Raw genomic sequence first — 26,253 nt, forward strand, 5'->3', positions numbered from 1 at the left:
AGAATGTGTGCTTTTATTTAAAATGCATCTCTGGGTTATTTGTGGGGCCTGCCTGGTGTTTTTACCTGAGTAGAATGTGTCCTTTTATTTAAAATGCATCTCTGGGTTATTTGTGGAGCATAGGAATTTGTTCATTCCCCCCCCCCTGCCGCCGCCCCCGCCGCCCAAAATATAGTCCGGCCCACCACATGGTCTGAGGGACGGTGGACCGGCTCACGGCTGAAAAAGGTTGCTGACCCCTGGTCTAAAGCGCGTGGCAGGAAAGTGCTGGCTGCACCCAGTGGCGGAGCTTTATGCTCCGGCACCGGGGGGTGGAGAGCAGGCAGGAGTGGGGCTGGTAAGCATCCTGGGGTGGGGCACGCCGCCCGCAGGAGTGGGGCGTGCGTCCTGGGGGCATGGTGCACGCCCTGGGGCAGGGTGCGCCACCTGCAGGGGCATGGCGCCCAAAGGCAGGCGGGGGGCAGCCGCAATGGCACCCTTCCGGGATCGCGCTGCTGGGGGCGATGCGCTCCCCCCGCACTCCTCTCCCTCTGCCAGTGGCCCCACCCCCCTCCGGCTGGCTTTCTTGGTAGCCAATCAGAGAGAGGCTCCAGCCCTCTTGGGGGGACTTCTGAGGGGCTGCATCACCAGTATTAGTGTAGTGGTCAAGAGCAGTAGACTCGTAATCTGGTGAACCGGGTTCACTTCCCCGCTCCTCCACATGCAGCTGCTGGGTGACCTTGGGCTGGTCACACTTCTCTGAAGTCTCTCAGCCCCACTCACCTCACAGAGTGTTTGTTGTGGGGAAGGAGAACGTTAGCCGCTTTGAGACTCCTTCAGGTAGTGTTAAAGCGGGATATCAAATCCAAACACTACTTCTTCTTCTACAGACTCAGGTCTGGCTCAGCTGTCCATCACAGCCATAAAGCGCACTGGGTGTGACTTTGGGCAAACCAATGCCTCTCAACCTAGCTTACCTCACAGGGTTGTTATGGGGCCTCCTGCTGTCGCTACGCCGCCGGAGCACGATTTCTGTTCTCATCCTGAAGCAAAGTTCTTAACCCGAGGTACTATTTCTGGTTTAGTGGAGTCTGTAACCTGAAGCGTATGTAACCTGAAGCGTATATAACCTGAGGTACCACTGTAATGGCATCTCCAGGTTGGGCTGAGAAAGACCCCTGCAAGACTGAAACCCCAGAGAGCCTTTGCTGCGCTGCCCGACAGTGTGGCCAATACTGAGCTAGACAGACAAATGTCCTGATTCGGTGAAAGGCAGCTCCCAACATTCCTTCCCAAAGTAGACGCATGCAACTTTACAGGGGAAATGAAAGCAGCAGATCGCCAGCACAAGGTCATTTTGGCTGCTGAAAGAAGACCCAGCGGACGATGCAAACGGTGCCAAATCTCTCCCCCCATAGACAGATCCAGGAGGGATGCAGCAAAACAGACCAAGCTGATGCCCAAGGAGATCTGAGGCGTTCCCAGGAAGGTCACGGAGGGAGACGTTTAAAAGCTGAGAAGCCTCAGAAGCTAATTGAGCCTTTGAAACATGAGAAGCGGAGTGCATGGCAGAGAAAGGTGCTGAGGCAGCAAAAGCTCTGGTGCTCAGCATCTAAGCAGCAGGGAGTGAGGGACTGATACCTCTCTCTGTCATCTCTAGAGGAGCCTGGTGCTGTGTCAGAGAGAAGGACAAAGAGAGTTAAGGCTGGGCTCTGGCTGGCAGGGGTCGGGAAACACAGTGGGGCTCTGCTTCCCATGGAGACCAGGCCAGTCAGGGGCCACAGACCCCACCATATATTCAAAGCCCTGCTGTACCACCGAAGTGGTTTAACTGTCAATCCTTCTTCTTACCAGGGAAGTCTGGGAATTGTAACTCTGTGAAGGGAATAGGGAGTCTCCAATCAACTCTCAGCACCCTGGACCAAATACAGCTCCCAGGATGCTTTGGGGGGGGAGCCATGACTATTCAAAGTTGTCCAGAAGCACTTAAGAACATAAGAAGAGCCCACCCAGTCCAGCATCCTGTTCTCACAGTAGCCAAGTGTGGGAATGTTCAGGGATTCAGGAGAGGATATATTGTCTGATAATAGCCTTTCCAACTTGTGTTAAAAAGTCCGACAATTTAGCAGAGCAACATTCCCCTTTTTAAACTTCCACAGCGGATGCCTTTGCTCAGGCTCCCTAAAGCCTCTAAAATAAGTTACCTGGTCATTTCCCCTTTAGTTCCTCATAAAAGAAATCTCAGGTTAAGAACTTAATTCGTTCTGGAGGTCCGTTCTTAACCTGAAACTGTTCTTAACCTGAAGCACCACTTTAGCTAATGGGGCCTCCCACTGCCGCTGCGCTGCTGGAGCACGGTTTCTGTTCTCATCCTGAAGCAAAGTTCTTAACCTGAAGCACTATTTCTGGGCTAGCAGAGTCTGTAACCTGAAGCGTCTGTAACCCAAGGTATCACTGTAGACACAACACAGTCTTCTATAAAAGTATAAAATAATTTACTCACTCACACTCTGTTCACAGATGGATCCCAGAAGGCAGACTTAAGTTACAAAAGTAATATACCTGGAAACTATCCCATAAGGAGACAGCTCCTTTGTCTTCTCTTGGCTAGAAGCCAAGAAAGCATCTTAGGCTAAGCAGATGTTGCTTCTTCGGCGAATGTAGTCAAAGAGAGAGAGATGGCGACCTCCACTGAGGTATTTTGTTACCTGCATAGGTGAGGTCACGCCCACCTCTGGTCACATGTAGAGGAAGTCTGTCCCAGCCTAGGAGGAAACAGGAAGTTCCGACTGGCTGGTCCAGACACCCCCTTTTTATGTCCACTCTAGGGATGTTGTACTTGACTGCTCTGTGTTTCACACCCCACACCAAGCAGATGCCCCAAAAGGAAACCTGCAAGCAGGATTTGAGCCCAAGAGCAACTCTCCCCTCCTGCCCTTTCGAGCTATTGGTATCTGGAAGCATCGCTGCCTCCCACTGTGGAAGAAGAGCAGAGCCACCAACAGCCCTCTCCTCCTTCACAAATGTGTCTGATCCCCCTTTAAAGCCACTCAAGTTGGTAGCCATCTCTGACTCCTGTGGCAAGGAGTTCCATCGATTAACCATGTGCTGCGTAAAGAAGTCCTTCCTTTTATCTGTCCCAAATCTCCCAACAGCTTCATTGGATGTGCACTTTTCAATTTATGGTGTAGAAGTGACCTCCCTTGGCACCCCTGCTTCTCAGAAAGAGCATCGCAGCAAATGTCCCCGTCCGTTGGACTGGGGACCAGGGGCTACTGATTTGCAAGTGTTCATATGTGTGTGCATCCTTCCTGCAGTCCATCTCAATCCTTTCACCTGGTGCGGATGACCCAGGGCCCTCCAGGTGTTGTAGTCCAACCTTTGTAGTCCTTTCTGCTTTCTGCCAGGGTACCTGCTCCTTTAAAGGTAAAGGTAAAGGGACCCCTGACTATTAGGTCCAGTTGCGGATGACTCTGGGGTTGTGGCGCTCATCTCGCTTTATTGGCCGAGGGAGCCAGGGTACAGGTCATGTGGCCAGCATGACTAAGCCGCTTCTGGCGAACCAGCGCAGCACACACAAACACCGTATACCTTCCCGCCAGAGCGGTACCTATTTATCTACTTGCACTTCGTGCTTTCAAACTGCTAGGTGGGCAGGAGCAGGGACCAAGCAACGGGAGCTCACCCTGTCACGGGGATTCGATCTGCCAGTCTTCTGATCGGCAAGCCCTAGGCTCAACCCACAGTGCCACCCACATCCTTTCTGCTTTCTGTAGTCCTTTCTGCTGTCTGCCAAGGCACCTGCATGTTTAACAACCATCCAAAAAAACCCCAACATTCAACAGGTGCTGCGTTTGTGTCCCTGTGTGTGGCAAAGGAGATTTGACACCCTGGTTGCTAGAAGGAGCTGTGTTGTAGCAACAGCAGCTTCCGGAGTGAGCTGGGCAGCAGGTCACCTCTGCAATCAGGTGCCAACACCTGCCCTGCCCACAGGAGAGTTGTGGCTTGCCCTCATGCAGTTTAGGGTCCAGCTGGCATTGCGTCCCATTAGCAGTTGACTCTGTTGGCGATGGAGCCGGCAGATGTGATGCAAAGCCCTTTGGAGCCTCTTCCGGGAGGACAGGTGAGCACACCTGTTTGCTTTGCGGTTCCGGAGTTTGTGCCGTACCTCTGGAGGTTGTTGTTTGGAGTGACAGGCACCTGGCAACCAGTGGAGAGGCTTGTTAATCTGATCTCTGCCAGAGGATCCTTTATTTCTGCCCCCCATGGGATGGCGTGAGGCACATCCAAAGCACTCAGATGGCACTGTATTACCGCCCCTTCTCTGCAACAGTGAGTATTTGGGGCTGCAGGAGGAGGAAGTAGAATCCTCACAGTCTTTCTTTGACTTTGGGATTCTTGCGGCTGGGGCTGAACAAACCATTTCTGCTGCAATCCTATGTACTTCCATGAGAGGAAATCCGGCTGAGCTCTGTAGTTGCTTCCCTCTGATTTGTCATATACAGTGGTACCTCGGGTTAAGTACTTAATTCGTTCCAGAGGTCTGTTCTTAACCTGAAACTGTTCTTAACCTGAAGCACCACTTTAGCTAATGGGGCCTCCTGCTGCCGCCGTGCCGCCGGAGCACAATTTCAGCAAAGTTCTTAACCTGAAGCACTATTTCTGGGTTAGCGGAGTCTGTAACCTGATGCGTCTGTAGCCTGAAGCGTATGTAACCTGAGGTACCACCGTATAGTGAGAGCCTGTCCTACCCTGCAAGTCTGTTGCTGTCTACCTTCACATTCGTTTAGTGTGAATTAGTGTTACATGCCCTTCCTTGTAGGGGCTGTATTTTCAGTAACAGCAAAGGGGATTTGGTTTAATTTAGCATGACACTGAGTATTGTTTGTTTGTTTATTTAATAATATTTATTTATATTTATATTTATATTTATTTATATGCTATTTGATTGATGGATTGATAAATGGATGGATAAGCAGAGCATAGAAAGGAAAAATAAATTCTACGAGGGCTGGGTTGAAATGGCATTATTAATTATTGTTATTACTATTTGCTTGTATCCAAAGTGGCACTTAAGTCTCTGGCTCTGTCGGTGCAAGGATTTGCCCTTGCACGCCACCCGCCTCATGCAGCTTCCCTGTGAAGAGCGATTTACTGTACTGTAAAACCACTTTGAGAACTGTAGTTCTGTGAAGGGAATCAGGAAACAACCCTCAGCACCCTCAAACTACAGCTCCCAGCCATGCCTGTTCATAAAGTGGTAGGATCCTGCTTTAGTGGTATTGTGCAGAAGGGCCTAGGTGACCTTGCAGCAGCCACAATCCCTCTGTTTTATCTACCTCACAGGGCTGTTGAGGGAGCAGGAGGGAGGGGAAAGAACTATATAAGCTGCCTCAAATTCCTCAGAGGAAAACACAACAATTCCCTGAGATTCTGGTGATGGGGTGGCAGCCATCTGCTAACTGCCACCAGCACACAACCATACTAAGGTGCTGCAAAACTGCCAGCCACCTGCTGCCAAGCCAGGTTCAGAGTCCTTGTATTAATTTACAAAGCCCTTAACAACTTGGGTCCAGGATACCTCAGCGACTGCCTAAACCCTTATACCCCCAGCTTGATCACTCAGATCACTTGCAGGAGCGTCGTGAGGCTTGTTTGACAACAATGAGCAATAGAGCCTTTAGTGTCATCGGCCCGGTCCTGTGGAACTCTCTGCCACTAGAGCAGGGGTAGGCAACCTAAGGCCAGAGGGCCAGATGCGGCCCAATCACCTTCTAAATCTGGCTCGCAGTCCAGGAATCAGCGTGTTTTTACATGAGTAGAATGTGTGCTTTTATTTAAAATGCATCTCTGGGTTATTTGTGGGGCCTGCCTGGTGTTTTTACATGAGTGGAATGTGTGCTTTTATTTAAAATGTATCTCTGGGTTATTTGTGGGGTCTGCCTGGTGTTTCTACATGAGTAGAATGTGTGCATCTCTGTGTTATTTATGGGGCATAGGAATTCGTTCACATATTATTATTTTTTCAAAATATAGTCCGGCCCACCACATGGTCTGAGGGACGGTGGACTGGCCCACGACTGAAAAAGGTTGCTGCCCCTGCCCTAGAGATTCAGCAGGTGCATTCTGTGCCAACTTTTAAACGCTTGATGAAAACAGGCCTGAGCAGGCAATTAAGACTAGGACTATCTGCCATGGTTAACTGATATTTGTTTTGAACTTTCTATTGGCTTTTTATGGTATTACAGTGGTACCTCTGGTTAAGAACTTAATTCGTTCTGGAGGTCTGTTCTTAACCTGAAACTGTTCTTAACCTGAGGTACCACTTTAGCTAATGGGGCCTCCGACTGCTGCGCCACCGCCGCACAATTTCTGTTCTCTTCCTGAAGCAAAGTTCTTAACCCAAGGTACTATTTCTGGGTTAGCGGAATCTGTAACCTGAAGCGTCTGTAACCCGAGGTACCCACTGTACTCTTGGTAAACTATGCTGAGCTTGATAAATTAACAGGTAAAATAAGAGATCAGGATGAACAGAAATTTCTGAAAAATTGGAGCAAATTTTGGAAATATATTGGAATAAATGTTTAAAGTGAACTGACGGGGTTAGAACAATACGACCAGCGAGTGAATTTAAGATTATAGATTGAAAATCAAATACGTAATGGAAGGAGATATTTGATACTTATCAAAAGGATGGAAGGAAGTTCAGATTGTGTGTTTTTCTTTTTTCGGATGTGTTTTTTTTTCTCTCTCTCTGTAATTTTTTCCCTGTATTTTCTTATATGTCTGTTTTTGTGTATAACTTCAATAAAAATGTATTTTTTTAAAAAAAAAATTCTGTTCTCATCCTGAAGCAAAGTTCTTGACCCGAGGTACTATTTCTGGGTTAGCGGAGTCTGTAACCTGTAGCGTCTGTAACCCGAGGTACCACTGTATTGTATGTTTTGGTTGCTGTAAAGCAGATTGACTTTTTAAAAATGATATAGAGGTATATAGACACAAACAAACAAACAAACAAACAAATAAAGCACAACTGCTGGGGGGGGCGGAGTAGGAAGGCACCGCACTGACGGCTACAGCCTTCACCTGACGGTTTTCTTTAGTGACTGTCTTCTGTTTCGCAGATAAACCCAGATGAGTTGCCGCCCCACGATGCTGTGATGGAGATTCTCCCAGAGAAGCGTTCCAGGTAGGGTGGCCCGATGAATTGACAGGAGGGCAACCTCTAGGAAAAGGGGGAGGGGCAACCCAATCCATCTCCATTTAAAGGCAAACTCACTCAAACCACACAAAGAATCGGAGAACCAAAGCACAGCCATCCTTCTAAACCTGCACATTCTTCAGATTTTGAAGCCCAATTCTCCAGCCCAGTAATGTGTACAAAAACAGGGGCAAATTGAGAATTTAAATGCATAAATTAGTGAAATGACATACAAAATGCATTATATCAGTAAAAATGGTTTTGCAAAAATTAGGGTAAATTTGCACTAAAATGTTGATGCAGTTTGATGAGGACCTTTTTTTAAAATGCAAACTGGTGCATAGCTGCCAAACTTTCCTTTTTTTGCGGGAAATTCCCTTATTCCAGTGCCGTTTCCCGCTGCTTCCCGCTGCTATCCCAGATTGTTAGATATCCCGTAGCCTGTCCCCGGGACAGGTGAGGCTGCAGATGCCTTCTTTTCGAGGCTGCTGATCCCTTATTTTCAAATCTGAAAGCTGACAGCTATGAACTGGTGTGGAAAGGCAGGGAAATGAGAAACTGACAGAAACAAAAAATGACATACAGGCAACTCCCCATTGGCGTGCACTCTGTTTCCATGTGACCATGCACATGTGTGCTACAGGGAAACCAGAGGTGGATCCCGGAAATGGGGAGCACTCCTGGCTCATGATGTGACCCTCCCCAGAGCCCAAAGAGGGCATCCTCTTCGGGCTCTGGGGAGGGGTCTTCTCGCAAGCAGGAGGCCTTCCCATCTAACAGCTGACATGCGGGGAAGCGCAGCTGCGGCTGCTTTCCTGCACATCAGCTGGGCAAGCTATGCTGTCCCTTCGACTCATGCGGCTCTGTGGACCAGCAAAGCTGAGCTGATACAGGCAACTCCCCATTTCACTGGTGTGCAGGGGGGTTCAGAACATAACCCCCGTGTAAATGGAGAGTCGTTTGTATTTTACCATCTCTAGGGATGCGGGTGGCACTGTGGGTTAAACCACAGAGCCTTGGACTTGCCAATCAGAAGGTCGGCAGTCTGAATCCCCGCGACGGGGTGAGCTCCTGTTGCTCGGTCCCTGCTCCTGCCCACCTAGCAGTTCAAAAGCACGTCAAAGTGCAAGTAGATAAATAGGTACCACTCCAGCGGGAAGGTAAACAGCGTTTCCGTGCGCTGCTCTGGTTCGCCAGAAGCGGCTTAGTCATGCTGGCCACATGACCCAGAAGCTGTACACCGGCCCCCTCGGCCAATAAAGTGAGATGAGCGCTGCAACCCCAGAGTCGTCCGTGACTGGACCTAATGGTCAGGGGTCCCTTCACCTTTACCTGGGTTGTATCATTGTCACAGACCCAACTGAGAGTTGTGGGCCAAACTGTTTGATAAACACACTTTAAAAGAATAGGAAGAAGAAGACTTTAGTTGGTTGTTTTATTTCTGAAGCAGGAGGGGAAGCCTCAGGCCCTTGATCTAGAATGTTCTTCCCATCCAGATTGGCCGATTCCTTGCTGAGTGCCCCACCCCCACCCCCAGGACAGTTAGTAGCCCCCAGGTGTGTTTTTCATTGCAAAATGCACATTCCTGGTCCAAATGTCAGGGTTCTGGAGTCAGATAATTCCTTAGCCTGTGTGTGTGTGTAAGGCCACAATCCGCCTGCCCCCGTCACAGAGTTCCCGCCATACAAATGATCCCTTCACTTGGAAGGCCCAAGGAAGATATTCCCGGTACTGACTTATACCTTGTTCTGCCTTTGACAGGCCCATCGTCGAGGAGGTCCCAGATCCGGTAAGAGATCTAAAGGATTCCTGTTCATTTTATGCTTTTAGGAAGGGTGGGGTTGGGAAGGTGCAGTAAATGAATGCAGAAGGCTGAGGTGAAGCAGCAGGTGTGTATCTGTTTTGGAACAAATGACCCATTTTGCCAGATGGGGCCCATTAGATTCAACAATAAAAACAAATTTGACCCATTTTCACATGCCAACCTTACTTTGTGGGGGAACCGCATGCTAAGAATTGCAAAAAAGATGGTAATATGAAAAAGTTGGGTGGAAACAGGTGTACTGACGTTGGACCAACTGGGTAGTGACGCCTGCCCTGTGGAACGTCCTCCGGTCAGATGTCAAGGAAATAAACAACTATCTGACTTTTAGAAGACATCTGAAGGCAGCCCTGTTTAGGGAAGTTTTTAATAGCTGATGTTTTATTGCATTTTTAATATTTTGTTGGAAGCCGCCCAGAGTAGCTGGGGAAACCAGCCAGATGGGTGGGGTATAAATATTATATTATTATTATTATTATTATTATTACCCTTTAATCAATGGATTGATGATATGACATCACTCACAACCTATGAACAGACTGTTTACAGGCGCAGACTCTGTTTGGATAAATAGGATAACATTTGGACAGAGTTATGGCACTTCCTAGAATCATAGAATTGTAGAGGGGGTAGGAACCTGGCGAGTCCTCTAGTCTAACCCCCTGTAATGCCAGAATCTTAGCTAAAGCATCCCTGGCAGATGGCCACCCAACCTCTGCTTAAAAACCTCCTAGGAAGGAGAGTCCACCACCTTTTGAGGGAGTTCATTCTACTGTTAAATGGCTCTACCACCAGAAAGTTCTTCCTGATGTTTAGCTAGAATCTCCTTTCTTATCATTTGAATCCGTCGGTTTGGATCCTCCGCACAGAGTAGCAGAAAACAAGCCGGCCCCACCCTCCACGTGGCAGCCCTTCAGATATTTGAAGATAGCTCCATCTTGGCACTACCTTCAAGGAAAGGCAGTGTGTTCCCATCCACCTCCAGCCCCAAGAGGGGTTTACGAAAAGATAAAACAATAAAACCGGGGGGGGGGGGGGAATACAACAACAGTTGAAAATCTACCCTGAGTTTAAATGCTAAAACAGGTTGAAATTCACATCAACTTTCTAAGCATCTGGGTAGGTTTGTCTAAACAAGAATGTTTTTAGCAGGCGCTGAAAAGAATACAGGGAAGATTGTGTTAGATGAGTTGTGCTGTGTTGTGTGCGATGTCCCTATGGAAATCTTTGAGAGAACGTGAAGCTATTGGAAGCTTTTTAAAACAAATCTATTAAAAGAAAGATGCTGCCCTCTGCAGCAAAGAAGTAGATTTGCAGAAACGCCCTAGCCAGCTAATAAATAAGCCTTCGCGATGTTCCCATGCTACAGCTCACTGTCCTTTGGCCATACTGTCAGGGACTGATGGGTATTAGGGTTGGTATTAAATTTCTATCCCACTTCTTCTCCCAAACACCAAACTTGTAAAACAATGCATTTTTTAAAAAACCTATTTAAAGCACACCATACATTTAGAGCACATGGCATCCCCTTCCAGGAATCCTGGAAACTGTAGTTTGTTAAGGGTGCTGGGAATTGTAAAGGAACTCTGCATTGTCTGAAGAGGTGCCATTTCATGGAGGAGGAGATTTCGAAGGCCACTAGCACTGATGGCTCTGCTCTGCCTCTACAGTCGGAGGCACTAAATGCTTCTGGAAACAACAGGGAGTGAGAAGGCTCTTGTGCTCAGATCCTCCTTATGGGTCTGCCACAGGCATCTGGTTGGCCACTGTGAGAACAGGGTGCTGGACTAGATGGGTCACTGGCCTGATCCTGCAGGCTCTTCCTACGTCTCTTTCCTCTCCGTTTGGCAGCCTGTAAGTAAGCACCCTAGGGACGCAGGTGGCGCTGTGGTCTAAACCACTGAGCCTTGGGCTTGCTGATCGGAAGGTTGGCGGTTTGAATCCCCGTGACGGGGTGAGCTCCCGTTGCTCGGTCCCTGCTCCTGCCAACCTAGCAGTTTGAAAGCACGCCAAAGTGCAAGTAGATAAATAGGTACCACTCCAGTGGGAAGGTAAATGGCATTTCCGTGAACTGCTCTGGTTTGCCAGAAGCGGCTTAGTCATGCCGGCCACATGACCCTAACGGTCAGGGGTATCTTTAGGTAAAGGGAAAGGGACCCCTGACCATTAGGTCCAGTCGTGGCCGACTCTGGGGTTGCGGCGCTCATCTCGCTTTATTGTCCGAGGGAGCCAACGTACAGCTTCCGGGTCATGTGGCCAGCAGGACTAAGCCGCTTCTGGCAAACCAGAGCAACACACGGAAATGCCGTTTACCTTCCCACTGGAGTGGTACCTATTTATCTACTTGCACTTTGATGTGCTTTCAAACTGCTAGGTTGGCAGGCGCAGGGACCAAGCAACGGGAGCTCACCCCGTTGCGGGGATTTCAATCACCAACCTTCTGATCGGCAAGTCCTAGGCTCTGTGGATTAACCCACAGCACCACCCACGTCCCACCTAATAGTTTACCTTTTAAGCAAGCACCCTACTGGGCACCCATCCATTCCCCTGCCAGGGGGCTGAGGCCTTCAGCTCTGACGCCTGGGCCGTGAGTCATATCAGGATACTGCCGTGCACAGTGATTTCCAGCAGGCTTCCTCGTCACCCGTCAGAAGGACAGGCATTATCCCCCTCTCCAGAATTCCAGGCAGTCAATCTCCCTGTTCTGCAAACAAACAAACCAAGCTTATCTCTTGGCATCCCATTGAAAGCTGGGGCAAGGCCAGGTGCCTGTGAGGTCAGCAGTTTGGCATGGAGGCAACTCTGTCATGGCCACCCCCGTCCCCAAGTGCCCTCTCACCCCCACTGCCAAGGGAAACTGCTGCTCACATTTGGATTACTGCCTCCCATTTGCTTGATCTCTCCCAACAGAAGCATTTGCCTGGCAGGAAATTTGGATGCTATTTAGTGTGAGGCATGGGGAAAGGATTTGCATTTCAAGGGAAAGCTGCTTAATCAGTCATTTTGGGGGGCTTCTGGGACCACTCCTGTCACTTGAGGCTCAAGTAGCCTCGGTGGCACAGATTGCCGTAACTTTGACTGGTGGCCCAGCTGCACTCCTATTTGGACAGGGGTTGCCTAACTTAGGTTGTCTGTGCTCTGATGACCGCCAGGATCAATTACTGCAATGCATTGGGCAGAGGGCTGCCTTTGAAAACAGTTCAGAGACTACAGCTGGTGCAGAATTCTGTAGCCAGAGTGCTGACCAGGGCAGGGCAGTCCGAGGATGTTAAAGCAATTCTGGTACAGCTGCACTTGCCGCCAGTTAGTTTCTCAGCTCAGTTCAAAGGGCTGGTTTTGACCCATATGGCCTCACATAGCTCAGGACTCTGGTACTTTAAGGACCGCCTCTCCCCACATGAACTAGCCTGGACCTTGAATTTGGCATCTGAGGCCCTTGTCTGTGTGCTCCCTCCACGGCAAGTGCAGAGGATGGAGACATGAGAATGGGCCTTTTCAGTGCTGGCCCCCCAGAGAGGCACGTACCTTCACCATCTCCTTTTTATCACCCTCTTTCACTGGCCAGAATGTGCTAGACCTACCTTTGATAGGAATGAATGTGGTTTTAGGTTTTTATTTTTGTTTCATGCTGGTTTTAATCTTTGTGCTATTTTGTAAGTTGCTTTGGGTTGCCTTTTATTAATGAAAAGCAACAAATAAGTGCAATTCTTCTTCTTCTTCTTCTTCTTCTTCTTCTTCTTCTTCTTCTTCTTCTTCTTCTTCTTCTTCTTCTTCACACTTTCCAAAACAATATGTGAATCAAAACACAACCATACTTCAACATTCACACTTCCCCAATTTTGCAATGCAGTTCTCCAGCCAAAATGTGTTCCAAAGTGCATATACTAAAGTGAGGGGAAAACCTTCAAAAATGTGTCACGTTAGGGAAAAATGATTTGCTTAAATGTGTGTATATGGCAAAATTGCATAAAAACATCTGTATATTAGCAGAAATTTGCTGATGAGTTTGCCAAGTGATGTGGAGATCTGAACTTAAGGCTGGGAAAATTAGAACACTGACAGACTTGCCCGTCCCTATTTAGGGCCAATTTGGAATTTATTCTAATCCAGGAGGATCTCCCCCCCCCAAAAAAATACTTTTTATTGCTTTTTTGTAACAACAACAAATAAAAAAACCCTCTTACATTCAAAAATGTGTATGTCTTCATATCTACCCTGCTCCTTATTGCGCCCGGACTTCCTTCCATCCCTTCAATGGTTTTATGTCTCAAATCTTTTCTTACAGTTTCTTATCTACACTCCATCCACATCACAAGATTTGCATTAATCCTGCTACAGTTTTTAAATTCTTACAATTACTCCATATATATTCAACAAATTTACTCCAATCCTTTTCGAACTTTGCTTCTGTTTGGTTCCGAATCTTCTAAGTCAATTTCGCCAATTCTACGTATTCAAACATTTTTGTCTGCCACTCCATTGAAGTTGGGATTTCTTGGGTTTTCCATTTCTGAGCCACTAAGATTCTAGCAGCGCTCGTTGCGTACTTGAATAGTTTGTAGTCTTCCTTTTTTAATTCATCCCCTGTTATCCCTAGCAAAAATGCTTCCAGGAGGGTCTCAATTTCCGGCACCAACATTTGGGATCTGTGTAAGAACACAAAGCTTGCACTTTGCCTCTCTCATATCTGCTTTTGCGCCTACATGCTTTCTATAGCCGGACGGGTCACTATCTTCATTCGGAGAAAAGCTGCAGGTGATTGGGAAAGCATCTTGCGCTGTGTGGGCAGGAGGACAAGGTCCCTCTGCTGCAATTCTGCTGACCTTTTTGTGTGCAAACCACTTGCCTTTTTGCTGAGAGACAAGCGGGAGGGAGGGAAGAGGGAGAGCAGTGTGGCTTGGAACAAGCAGGCAAGGTCACTCTCGTACTGCGGGGCAGGATCTCGCTGAACCAAAACAGCTGTTGATCTGACACAGGAGGAAGTTGGCGTGTGCAATCTGGCCAAGGTTAGAGGGGGTTGGGGAGGAGAATCCTTTTTCGATTGCTTACCTCATGAAAACATAGGACGAGCCCTACAGCTTGATCAGGCCAAATGCTTGTCTTGTTCTCATAGTGGCCAGCTGGATGCAACAGCCATGCTCCCCAGTCTTGTGATTACTAGCAAATGCCATTCAGAGGCATACCACCTCCCATAAAGGTAAAGGGACCCCTGACTGTTAAGTCCAGTCTAGGATGACTCTGGGGTTGCGGTGCTCATCTTGCTTTAAGGCCGACGGAGCCGGCGTTTGTCCACAGACAGCTTTCTGGGTGATGTGGCCAGTATGACTAAACTGCTTCTGGTGCAATGGGACACCGTGATGGAAACCAGAGAGCACAGAAACGCCATTTACCTTCCCACCAGAGCGGTACCTATTTATCTACTTGCACTGGCGTGCTTTCGAACTGCTAGGTTGGCAGGAGCTGGGACAGAGCAACAAGAGCTCACCCTGTCATGGGGATTCGAACTGCCAACCTTCCGATCGTCAAGCCCAAGGGACTCAGTGGTTTAGACCACAGTGCCACCCACATCCTGACATACCAACTTATATCACCATAAAAAGGTAAAGGGACCCCTGACAGTTAAGTCCAGTTGTGAATGACTCGGGTTGTGGCGTTTATCCACTCCACAGACAGTTTTTTCGGGTCATGTGGCCAGCATGACTAAGCCGCTTTTGGTGAACCAGAGCAGTGCACAGAAACGCCATTTACCTTCCCGCTGGAGTGGTACCTATTTATCTGCTTTCACTTTGATGTGCTTTCGAACTGCTAGGTTGGCAGGAGCAGGGACTGAGCAAAGGGAGCTCACCCCGTCGTGGGGATTCAAACCACCTACCTTCCGATCGGCAAACCCTAGGCACAGTGGTTTAGACCACAGCGCCACCCACGTCCCAAACCACCTCCCATACTGGAGGCAATAAGTGGTCACTCTGACCAGCAGCCACTGATGGCTTGATCCTCCATGAATTTGTCTAACCACCGTAAGTGTCTGAAATCAGACCCAGGCTGAAATCATCACATGTTAGCCACTGATGGCAGGAGCTACTACAGATGGATCCTCCTCACCACTGGAACAATGAAAAGACATGATGAAAAAGTATTTCATCAAAATGTTTAAATAAACATCCATAATCCCAGAAGAGACATCACCTTGCCAACAAAGGTCCATATAATTAAAGCTATGGTTTTCCCAGTAGTGATGAATGGAAGTGAGAGCTGGACTACAAAGAAGGCTGATCGCCGAAGAATTGATGCTTTTGAATTATGGTGCTAGAAGAGACTCTTGAGAGTCCCATGGACTGCAAGAAGATCAAACCTATCCATTCTGAAGGAAATCAGCCCTGAGTGCTCACTGGAAGGACAGATCCTGAAGCTGAGGCTCCAGTACTTTGGCCACCTCATGAGAAGAGAAGACTCCCTGGAAAAGACCCTGATGTTGGGAAAGATGGAGGGTGCAAGGAGAAGGGGACGACAGAGGACAAGATGGTTGGACAGTGTTCTTGAAGCTACTAACATGAGTCTGACCAAACTGCAGGAGGCAGTGGAAGACAGGAGTGCCTGGCGTGCTCTGGTCCAGGGGGTCACGAAGAGTCGGACACAACTAAATGACTAAACAACAGCAACAACAATTCCATAGGGACATAAGAAGAGCCTATTGGATCAGGCCAATGGCCCATCTAGTCCAGACCTGCTGTCACAGTAGTCACACAGATGCCTCTTCTGGGAAACCTGGAAGCAGAACCTGAGCACAAGAGCCCCATAGTTTCCAGCAGCTAGTATTCAGAAGCACTGCTGCCTCCAGCTGTGGCTAGTAGCCATCGCTAAACCCCCCCCCTTCCCTTTTTTATATAAAAAAAATATTTTTCAAGATTTCTAAAATAACAACATTTTCCCATTCATCTTAACACCAAATTCATCTTGTCTGACTCCCCCGACTCCCAGTTCCCATTTTTTTTTACATTTCTTCCCCTTGCATATAATTACTTTTCAATTCTTTTTTTTAATCTAAGATATCCAATTATCTCATAAATGCTACACCAATCCTGCTAATGTTTTAACATATTTACAGTGTTCTTTAACATAATCTATAAATTTTATCTTCTCATCTTGATGCCTGATCTTCACAGTACGTTTTGCCATTTTGGCGTAGTCTATCATCTTGTTTGTCCATTCTTCCTTCGTTAGTACGCCATCTTCTTTCCACTTTGGGGCAAATAACAATCTAGCAGCCGTGGTAGCCTACATAAATAGTCTCTTTACATTCTTTGGTATTTCTTCCCCCATTATTCCAATCAAAAGGCTTCTGGTTTTTTATGAAAAGTTATCTTAAACATATTTTTTTATTCATTATCTATCATTTCCCACAAGTCTTTTGCCTTTTTGCAAATCCATCACATGTGAAAAAAGTGCCTTCATTATCTTTACATTTACAACATATTTTGGAGGAATTTTATACATCTTTACAATCTTTACCGGAGTTAAACACCAGCGATACATCATTTGCATATAATATTCTTTCCATGTACTACCACACCATAAATTTCAAATCCTCTTTCCACAGCTTTCCCCATGACTCAGGTGGGATATTATATCCCAAATCCTTTGCCCATTTTATCATTACATCTTTAACCTCCTCATCTTTCGCCTCCCATTCCAACAGTAGTTTATGCATTTTTGATAATAATTTTTCATTATTCTCAGTTCTTTTTCATACTTTGAGAATTCCTTCCCAAGGCCTTTTTCCTTATTACTTCTTGTCAGGGAACTGCCATCGGAGCTAGAGGAGGAGGGAAGGCTCCAGAGGGATGCCGGAGAGGGTCCCAGTAGGGAGAGAGGCAGCCCATCTGCTGGGGAAGGAAAACAGCGTAGCACCAGTGGAGAAGGGGGGCAGATGGGGGAATCGGAGAGGAGGCTCCAGGACTCCTTGCCGGAGACCAGCGGGGAGAGCACAGGTCCTCCGCTGCCCACGCCCTCCATGCGCAGAAGACTTCCGCGCAGGGAGAGTAGGAGGAGACTTGGTGTCAAAGAGCTTCTTTGCTGGAAGAAGTTCAAGAAACGCCCACTGACGGATTCTGCCAGCGATTGAGACAGCCACGGATGGGTGGCTATCCAGACAGAAAGGGTTCACCCAGGTAACCTAGCCAGGTGTGGCGGCAACTTACGCACGAGCAACCCCAGAACCATTACACTTCTGAATATGTCATTTAGTTGGTGGTACTGTAACCAATCTGTTAACAAATGGTTTATTTCTCCATACTCTTTTACCTTCAATTTATTTTCCACCTCTGCTAACAGATCTTTGTACATAGGCCCATTCTCTTCCATGTTTATTTTTTGTGTGAACGTATTGCCAATAATGCTACTTTTGTTTGAACCAGACCCGTAATCAGAGGAGCAGAACACTTCAAACAATGGGAAAAATATATTTTTAAATTTGTCTGGCAGGGGGGGGAAGCCCAGAATAAAATATAAATTATTAATGGATGAAAAACAAAGAAGGGGATTCTCACTGCAGGACCTGAAATTATATTATGAAGCGTCTTGTCTTTGCTGGTTGCGGGAATGGGTACAATTAAAGAATACAGATATACTGGATTTAGAAGGACATGATAACAGATATGGTTGGCATGCTTATCTATGGTATGAGAAAGTAAAAATACACAAGGGATTCCTGAACCACATTGTAAGAAAATCAATTTTTATCGCCGAGATCCTTCCCCACGATATTAAATTCATCCTTCCCCATATCTCCATAACTCTTTTAATTCCATTCCACACTTTTACATAATTATCTTTAAAAATATTTGTTTCTATTTGTTAACCATATCCCTAGATATTTTATTTCTTTACTACCACTAAGTCCGTTTTTTGCTTAAATTCATTTTTCATTTGTTCTGACATATTCTTCAATAACGCTTTTGTTTTATTTTTATTAAGCTTGAAACCTGCTACTTGTCCAATTTTATCTATCTTTTTTACCCTTGGTATATTTTCCAAGGGTTCTTTCACAGTTATAACCAGGTCATCCGCAAATGCTTTTAACTTATAGGCTTTACTCCCTAATGTAATTCCTCTTGTGCTTTCATCCAGTCATATTCCTTGTCAATGTTTCTAATACTAAAATAAACAATAATGGAGACAGAGGGCATCCCTGTCTCGCTCCCTTAGTTATTATACATTTTTCAGTTAATACATTGTTTACTGTTAAGTTCGCCTGTTGTTCAGAATAAATTGCACTTTACCATTTGCCCAATAATAAATGCTGGAAATGTAATGAGACTGAAGGTACCTTTTACCACCTTTGGTGGACCTGCCCAAAGATTAAAGCCTTTTGGGAAATGATCTATAATAAAATTAAGAAGGTCCTTAAGTGGACTTTTCCTAAGAAACCTGAGGCTTTTCTCCTGGGCATGGTTGGCCAACTGGTGCCAAAGAAGGATAGGACTTTTTTCATGTATGCTACTACAGCAGCAAGAATTCTTCTGGCAAAGTATTGGAAGATGCAAGAACTACCTACTCTGGAAGAATGGCAGACAAAGGTGACAGACTTCATGGGACTAGCAGAGATGACCGGCAGAATCCGAGACCAGGGGAAAGAGACAGTGGAAGAGGACTGGAAGAAATTTAAAACATATCTTAAAAACTGTTGTAAAATTGAGGAGTGTCAAGGGGTAAGAAGTAGAGAATTACAGCTGTAACTAATAAGTTTAAGGAAATTTAATGAAAGGGAACTAATAGATAAATTGACTAAAGGGTTGCTAAAGAATTGTGGAATAAGGATGCAGCGAAAGGGAGGTATGGGGAAGTCGGTATATGTTTAATGTTGTGTATGTTTTTGTTTTGTGTTGTGTTTGTTTTTTATTATGTGTTTGAAAAATGAATAAAAAATTTTTTAAAAAAAAAACAGAATAAATTGCACTTATACCTTTCCTAAATGTCCCCTTCCAATGTACCAGAAAACCCATCCATCCAAACAGCACCAATGAAAATAAGAGGCTCTGGCTAACGTTTGTCTAAACAAGTGTGTCTTAGAGAGCTGGCGGGATGCCAATGCTGATGGGAGTCTTTCATATTCCAGCAGGAGAACATTCCACAACACAGGTGGCACCGGTGGAAAAAGCCCACCTCCATCTTGCCACTAGCTGATAATCACCAGGCCCTGTCAAATCTAACAGGGTGCAATTTGTGGATTCTAACTATCTTTACTGGGTCATGATTCTTCTTCTTTTCCAATGGCTGCCAGGAGATGGACAATTACCATGCAGCCTTGCAGAGGATGGCGGATGATATCCTGTCCCTGCGCCAGCATGTCACTAATCTGGAGTCTGAGAACAGCGCCCTGCGACGCAACCTCGCCATGCATGAAGATGTGGGCCGCATCCTGTTTCACGACATAGACCCTGACGTCATGACAAAGGCCGAAATCATTGACAGGATATGTAAGGAGATTGCCTACTTCTCTACCAATCTGTATGACACAGGAGGAGACAGTTGAAGGTCCCCTATGGGGGAAGGATGTAGAGCTTGTTGGGTGGCAGCTAGACTGAGTGGCCACTCAGGTGTTCTCCCCAAACCTAAGGCTACTAGCCATGATTGATGCATGCTGCCTCATCTGTTGGAGACAGTATACCTCTAAGTACCAAATGGTGGTCATCACAAATGCAGAAAAGGTAGCCAGGCAGTTGACAGATTGGCCCATCCTTGCTTTGGGCCAAGCTGGAATTTGGTCCTAACAAAGTAATAATAATAATCAAAAAATTTATTTATACCCTGCCCTCCCCAGCCAAGACCGGGCTCAGGGCGGCTAACAACGGTATAAAAAAATTGATTAAAATACAACTTAAAAACAAGATTAAACTACAACATTAAAATGCAGCCTCATTTCAGTGGAAACTCAAATCAAAAACTTTTTGGGGATAACAACGTCAAATCTTCACCAAGGCCAACTATCCAAACTGGTCCTACATGGACCAGAAAAAAAGCCAGGGAAGTCCCCAAATAGGAGTTCCATCATAAAAGGAAAAAAGTAAAGAGGGGAAGAGGAGCAAGTTGATTCTAAGCCAAAGGCCAGGCGGAACAACTCTGTCTTACAGGCCCTGCGGAAAGAAAGCAGATCCTGCAGGGCCCTGGTCTCATGAGACAGAGCGTTCCACCAGGCTCTGAGTTGAGAAGGAGGATCATAGGAGGATCGGTGCTTTGGAACAGCCCTGTATGAACACCAACCAGAGCCCTGTGGGAAACCCATAAGCAGAACCCAAGGACAAGAGCACTCTCCCATGAGAAGAGCTCTGCTAGATGAGGTCCATGGCCCATCTAGTCCAGCATCTTGTTCTCACAGTGGCCAACCAGATGTCTGTGGGAAACCTGCAAGCTTGACCCAAGCAGAAGAGAACGGGATGCTGGACTTGGTGGACCATTGGCCAAATCCAGCACTCTCTTCTTATGTTCTCATCTCATCTTCGCCTTACCTGGTCAACCTCTGTATTGCTCAGAGCTAAAGCACACAATTTGCTCAAAGTCCCAAATTCAACCCCTGCTGTATCAGGTTTTTTAAATAAAAAATATATATGGGAAACACCTTTGGTTGAGACCCTTGAGCAGTGCTGCCAGTCAGAGTGGGCAGTGACAGATGAGATAATCCAATGGTCTCATTCTATATAAAGCTGCTTCTCATGTCCATAGCCTCACTCACTCATGTTGAGAACTGGGACACATAAGGCAAGAAGCCTCTCATATCATGGGACCATAGAACTGTAGGGTAGAAGGGACCCAAAGCGTAATCTTGTCCAATCCCCTGCAATACAGAAGGCAGAGCATCCATTATGGTGTATGAGAGCCATGGTCCTCCCTGGATGGGGTTTTCTCCAGGTTCTGCCATTTGCTTTTTAGTAACCCTCAAGCAGAAACTAAGTGCTGGGGCCCGGGAGATGGCCAGAATGAAGGACCGGGTTCAAAGGCTGCAGAATGAACTGATTCGGGTAAGCGCTTCTGTGTTTGCCATTCATCACAGCTTTGGAGAGACCCTGCATTGTGGGTAGGAATGGGGGCAGTGATTTATTTGGTCCATATTTTAATAGGAACCTAAGGTAAAGGTAAAGGTACCCCTGCCCGTACGGGCCAGTCTTGACAGACTCTGGGGTTGTGCGCCCATCTCACTCAAGAGGCCAGGGGCCAGCGCTGTCCGGAGACACTTCCGGGTCACGTGGCCAGCGTGACATCGCTGCTCTGGCGAGCCAGAGCCGCACACGGAAACACCGTTTACCTTCCCGCTGGTAAGCGGTCCCTAGTTATCTACTTGCACCCGGAGGTGCTTTCGAACTGCTAGGTTGACAGGCGCTGGGACCGAGCAGCGGGAGCGCACCCCGCCGCAGGGATTCGAACCGCCGACCTTTCGATCGGCAAGTCCTAGGCGCTGAGGCTTTTTAATAGGAACCTTCCAGATTCCTAAACCAGGATTTGAAATGAAACATTGCCAGCCTCCCAAACTCCCACTTCACTGCATTTTGCAATGAAGTTATCCAACCAAAAAATGCATTCCCAAAGGAGAAAGTGCACACACGTGCTTCTCTTAGTTAAAAAAAGGAAAAGGGCGTGTGTGTGAAAAAAATGGTGATATGTGGGGAGATTTTGTATTAAAAAATGCGCTTAATATGTAAAATGCACATGTGTGCGATTTTTCGTGTTCACTTAAAAATAATAATCACAAACTAACATAGAAATTGAGAGAAGTGAATTTAAGATTGAGAAAATGAGAAATGGAAAGAAATGGAATTGGATAGATTTGTCCATCGGGGATAATGGGATTTGTAGTCCAGTAACCTCTGGAAGATCACAGGTTTTCTACCTCTGTTCAGCAGAGGATCAGTCAGTCCCCACTAGGTCTGGGTCTGGTTCTGTCCAGAGTCCTCCACAAAGAAGCCCCTACCACTCACTCCCCCCCCCCCCAAGGAATCAGGACTGGTTCCATCCCATCTCAAGGGCCTTGGTCCTTCCCCACCACCAGAAAAACGACCGAGAAAAAGACCTCGTGATGCTGCAACGAGCTCACCAGCAGCAGCAAATGGTGCTAAGGAAATACCAGGCCAAGATCGCCAAGATGCAAACTCTGGAAGATGCGGTGAAGAAACAAGAAAAGGTGAGGGAAGACGAGTGGGAGAAATGTGAAGACATCAGGGTAGGGGCTTGGGGGCAGAATCTGGGGAGGCTGCTCAGGAGGGACTCTGAGCACAAATGGCAATTCGGGTTTCCTGTGGATTGCTGTTTGCTCTGATTCAGTGGTCAAGAGCAGGCTTCTATGGGGAAATCACCAGGGCAAAAAAACACAGTCTCAGAGGTTTAAAGCGCAGACCTGGAACTGTGGCACAGAAAGATGTGTGGACGAGCCCTGAGTAGAGTAAGACACCTTGCCATCTATAGGGCACTCACCCCATAAAAACATTAAGCCCAGAATCTGGCACCACCTCATGGAAGTCACCGTAAGGTCTCTGGTATCATGTGGCAGCTGACAGAATGGCCTATGAGATTGAGCCTGTTCAGCTTCTACTTAGATAACTCAACTGAAGGAGAGACCACCGTTTCCCAAGGACGTCTGTCTTACTGTTATACCAAATCTTACCCATGAAGCAACCTCTCCCAGTAGCATAGGTGCCAACTCCCTGGGGCTCTGGGTGCCCAAACACTCACAAAATTCCCCATGAAGGGGCCGGGCAGCCACAAAATTTGGTGCCAGGGCCATGCACGCTGCATGGCAGCCACGGCCCCAGGAATCCATGGTCATGGGGCCAAACTGGCACTCCTGCCCAGTAGTTCACTCAGAGCTGCTTCCTTGCCATTTCCATCTTTTGCAATGAAATGTGACTGCTGTTCTACGGCAGTGAGCGGGAGCATTGCACTGGAGACCAGCACATCACAACCATCTCTCAGAAGCTTAGGGTGGAGTGAAGGGTCCCCTCCTGTAAACTCACCAGGTGCTTCTTTTCACTGAAAGGTGATTGAGAGGATGGAGATGATGCTGGAAGGGAAGATGAAGGAACGGTCAAAAGAGGACACCCAGTTTTCAGAAGCACCCCTCGGCTCAGGTGAGTGGACTGCTGGCCATTTGTGTATCTCCAGCATCTCTGCTGCACTTGCTGCCATTCAAAGTTGGTTCCCTGCATTGGCAAGGCTCCTTTGACAACATCAAGAAAGCAAGCCTTTCGTGTCATTGGCTCAGTCCTGGGGAACACTCTGCCACTGGGGATTCAGCAGGCACCTTCTGTGCCATCTTTTAAACACCTGCTGAAAACTTTTCTGTTCCACCAGGCAATTAAGACTACATCCGTCCACAAGGGCTAATTGATTTCTCATTTTATGGTTTTATTACTGCAAACTGCTTTGATATATTTTTATGATATAGTGGTATACAAATATTTTTGTAATAAATAATAATAATAATAAATTTTATTTATACCCCGCCCTCCCCAGCCAAGACCGGACTCAGGGCGGCTAACAACCAATAAAAAACAAGTTGATTGAAATGCAACTTTAAAAACAAGATTAAAATACAACATTAAAATATTAAAACATTAAAATGCAGCCTCATCACAGGAGGAGAAAGGAAAAAGAAAGAGGGGGGAGGGAATCAAATTGACTCCAAGCCAAAGGCCAGGTGGAACATCTCTGTCTTACAGGCCCTGCGGAAAGAAATCAGATCCTGCAGGGCCCTGGTCTCATGAGGCAGAGCGTTCCACCAAGCCGGAGCCAGTGTTGAAAAGGCCCTGGCTCTGTTTGAGGCTAATCTGACTTCCTTGGGGCCCGGGACCTCTAGGGTGTTGCTATTTATGGACCTTAAGGTCCTCCGTGGGGCATACCAGGAGAGTCAGTCCCGTAGGTAGAAATCAGCTGAGCTTGCACCCCTGAAAATGTAGAGTCATAGAATCATAGAATCCTAGAGTTGGAAGAGACCACAAGGGCCATCGAGTCCAACCCCCTGCCAAGCAGGAAACACCATCAGAGCACTCCTGACATATGGTTGTCAAGCCTCTGCTTCAAGACCTCCAAAGAGGCTTTGTAAAGAGGCTTTTCCCTACTCCTTTTTTCAACAGCTTTCTCTTTCCTTGAGTTGAGCATCTTCTGCTGTCTTTACCCCTAGTTCCAGGTGACAGCTGGTCCAAGGGTCTCTACTCCACCTTGATGATGGAGAACATGAGGCTGCGAGACGAACTGGGCAAGTCTTCCTACTATCGTTCCCCCATCATATTGCAGCAGCAATCACTACCGGTAAGTTGTTGCTGTTCTGCAACCATCCATCTTGTGCACTTTCCCTGGAAAAAATACCTTGCAGAAATAAAACAGGGCATTTGTCCTGGATTAAATCAGGACAGTTCTCCTGTGCATAATTCTCTGTTGAAATAAATCAGGGCAGATGTCCTGTGCATAATACCCTTTTGAATTTACTCACATTTTACATTACTATGCAGTATATGATAGTAGTAGTAGTAATAATAATAATAATAATTTTTATTTATACCCCACACTCCCCAGCCAAGACCGGACTCAGGGTGGCTAACAACCAATAATACAAACAAGTTGAATGAATACAACTTAAAAACAAGGTTAAAATGCAACATTAAACCATTAAAATGTAGCCTCATCACAGGAGGAGAAAGAAAAAAAGAAAGAAGGGGAGGGAATCAAATTGATTCCAAGCCAAAGGCCAGGCGGAACAACTCTGTTTTACAGGCCCTGTGGAAAGAAATCAGATCCTGGTCTTAGGAGACAGAGTGTTCCACCAGGCCGGGGCCAGTGTTGAAAAGGCTCTGGCTCTGGTTGAGGCTAATCTGACTTAGGGCAGTTATTATCAGAAAGTGTAAAGAACAAATTCCTTGAGCCTCCATGGTATTAGCTAATCCTGGACTAAGACAAAAGTGAGGGAGATGTCTGCCTTCTTTGGCACTAGCCCATAATTAACCTACTGTGACTGGGTCTCTTCCCTGACACCTGATCCTTTTGATCAGAAATCCCAGGTAGTGGCGTAGCATGGGATGGGAGGTGAGGCTACACCACTGCCCAGAGCTTGGACATGAGAATTTCTGCATGCAAGGACACCACAAAGCTATGGTCCTCCGCAAAAGAGATGGGAACATAGCAAGAGGGAGGCCTCTTTAGGCTGATCTCCAGGTGAGCAGAGCTGGGTGGAAACAAATAACAGGTGGCAAATAATGCAGTTGGGCAGAAAGTTTTCAAAGGCAGGGAGATTGAGTATGCGGAGAAGTGGGTGTTTCAGGCAGTCTGATTCCATGGGTCTTTCCAACAAGTTAAGTACTTAACCCGCGGTACCACTGTATTATCTTTTTCATGCTGCTTCCTCTCTTCTTATGTTATAGAACTTTCTCTCCCCACCCTACAGGATACGTTTTCCAACAGCAACGAAAAGCTCTCTTTGATTTCCAAACTGGAGAGGGCAGAGGCTCGCATCAATGCCTTGGAGTACCAGGTAAGGGGCCTCTTTTTAACCTTCGCATCCCTTGGCATGAATTCCAGCTCTACGGTATCCTTTTTGAGACAAGGCAACCAGAACAGTGCACAAGTTTGTCACAGGGGTTGTCTGTTCTCTCTGCCACAGCTGGAGGAGTCTTCCAGGAAATGGGGGCGAGAGAAGCAGGACTACAGCACCCGACTTCTGGAGCGCGATCTTGGATTGGACCTGTCACCAACCTCTCTACTCCTAGGGGACACGTTGTTGGTGAGTAACTAGCATAACTGTGGGCAGGAATAGAGTTTCCCAGGGCAAGTTATGATGGCTTTCTGAGTGGGCCTTAGGGAGACATCTATGTCTAACCATTTTCACAAAGGATGGGGCAGTTCATCCCTTTCTTTCCTGATCTAATTGCAACAGGACACCGGTGGCGCTGTAGGTTAAACCACAGAGCCTAGGACTTGCCAATCAGAAAGTCGGTGGTTCGAATCCCCACGACGGGGTGAGCTCCCGTTGCTCAGTCTCTGCTCCTGCCAACCTAGCAGTTTGAAAGCATGTCAAAGTGCAAGTAGATAAATAGGTACCACTCTGGCGGGAAGGTAAACGGCGTTTCCGTGCGCTGCTCTGGTTCGCCAGAAGCGGCTTAGTCACATGACCCGGAAGCTGTACGCCAGCTGGCCACATGACCCGGAAGCTGTACGCCGGCTCCCTCGGCCAATAAAGTGAGATGAACGCCGCAACCCCAAAGTCGTCACGACT

The 26,253-nt window shown here is 47.0% G+C and overlaps 1 protein-coding gene across 3 annotated transcripts in view; it reads left to right on the forward strand.

Annotated features, from left to right (window-relative positions):
- CCDC33 (coiled-coil domain containing 33) overlaps positions 1–26,253 on the forward strand; it is a 153,264-nt gene that overhangs the window by 123,757 nt on the left and 3,254 nt on the right. For all 3 annotated transcript variants that reach the window (XM_081925556.1, XM_081925557.1, XM_081925558.1), the window contains 9 exons: positions 7,104–7,168; positions 8,942–8,969; positions 19,282–19,477; positions 20,928–21,016; positions 22,042–22,173; positions 23,026–23,116; positions 24,169–24,296; positions 25,426–25,512; positions 25,642–25,761. In XM_081925556.1, the coding sequence (XP_081781682.1) occupies positions 7,104–7,168; positions 8,942–8,969; positions 19,282–19,477; positions 20,928–21,016; positions 22,042–22,173; positions 23,026–23,116; positions 24,169–24,296; positions 25,426–25,512; positions 25,642–25,761 (936 nt within the window). The remainder of the gene's footprint in view (positions 1–7,103; positions 7,169–8,941; positions 8,970–19,281; positions 19,478–20,927; positions 21,017–22,041; positions 22,174–23,025; positions 23,117–24,168; positions 24,297–25,425; positions 25,513–25,641; positions 25,762–26,253) is intronic.

This window comes from Podarcis melisellensis (assembly GCF_964234715.1).
Source record: "Podarcis melisellensis genome assembly, chromosome: 9".
NCBI lineage: Eukaryota > Metazoa > Chordata > Lepidosauria > Squamata > Lacertidae > Podarcis > Podarcis melisellensis.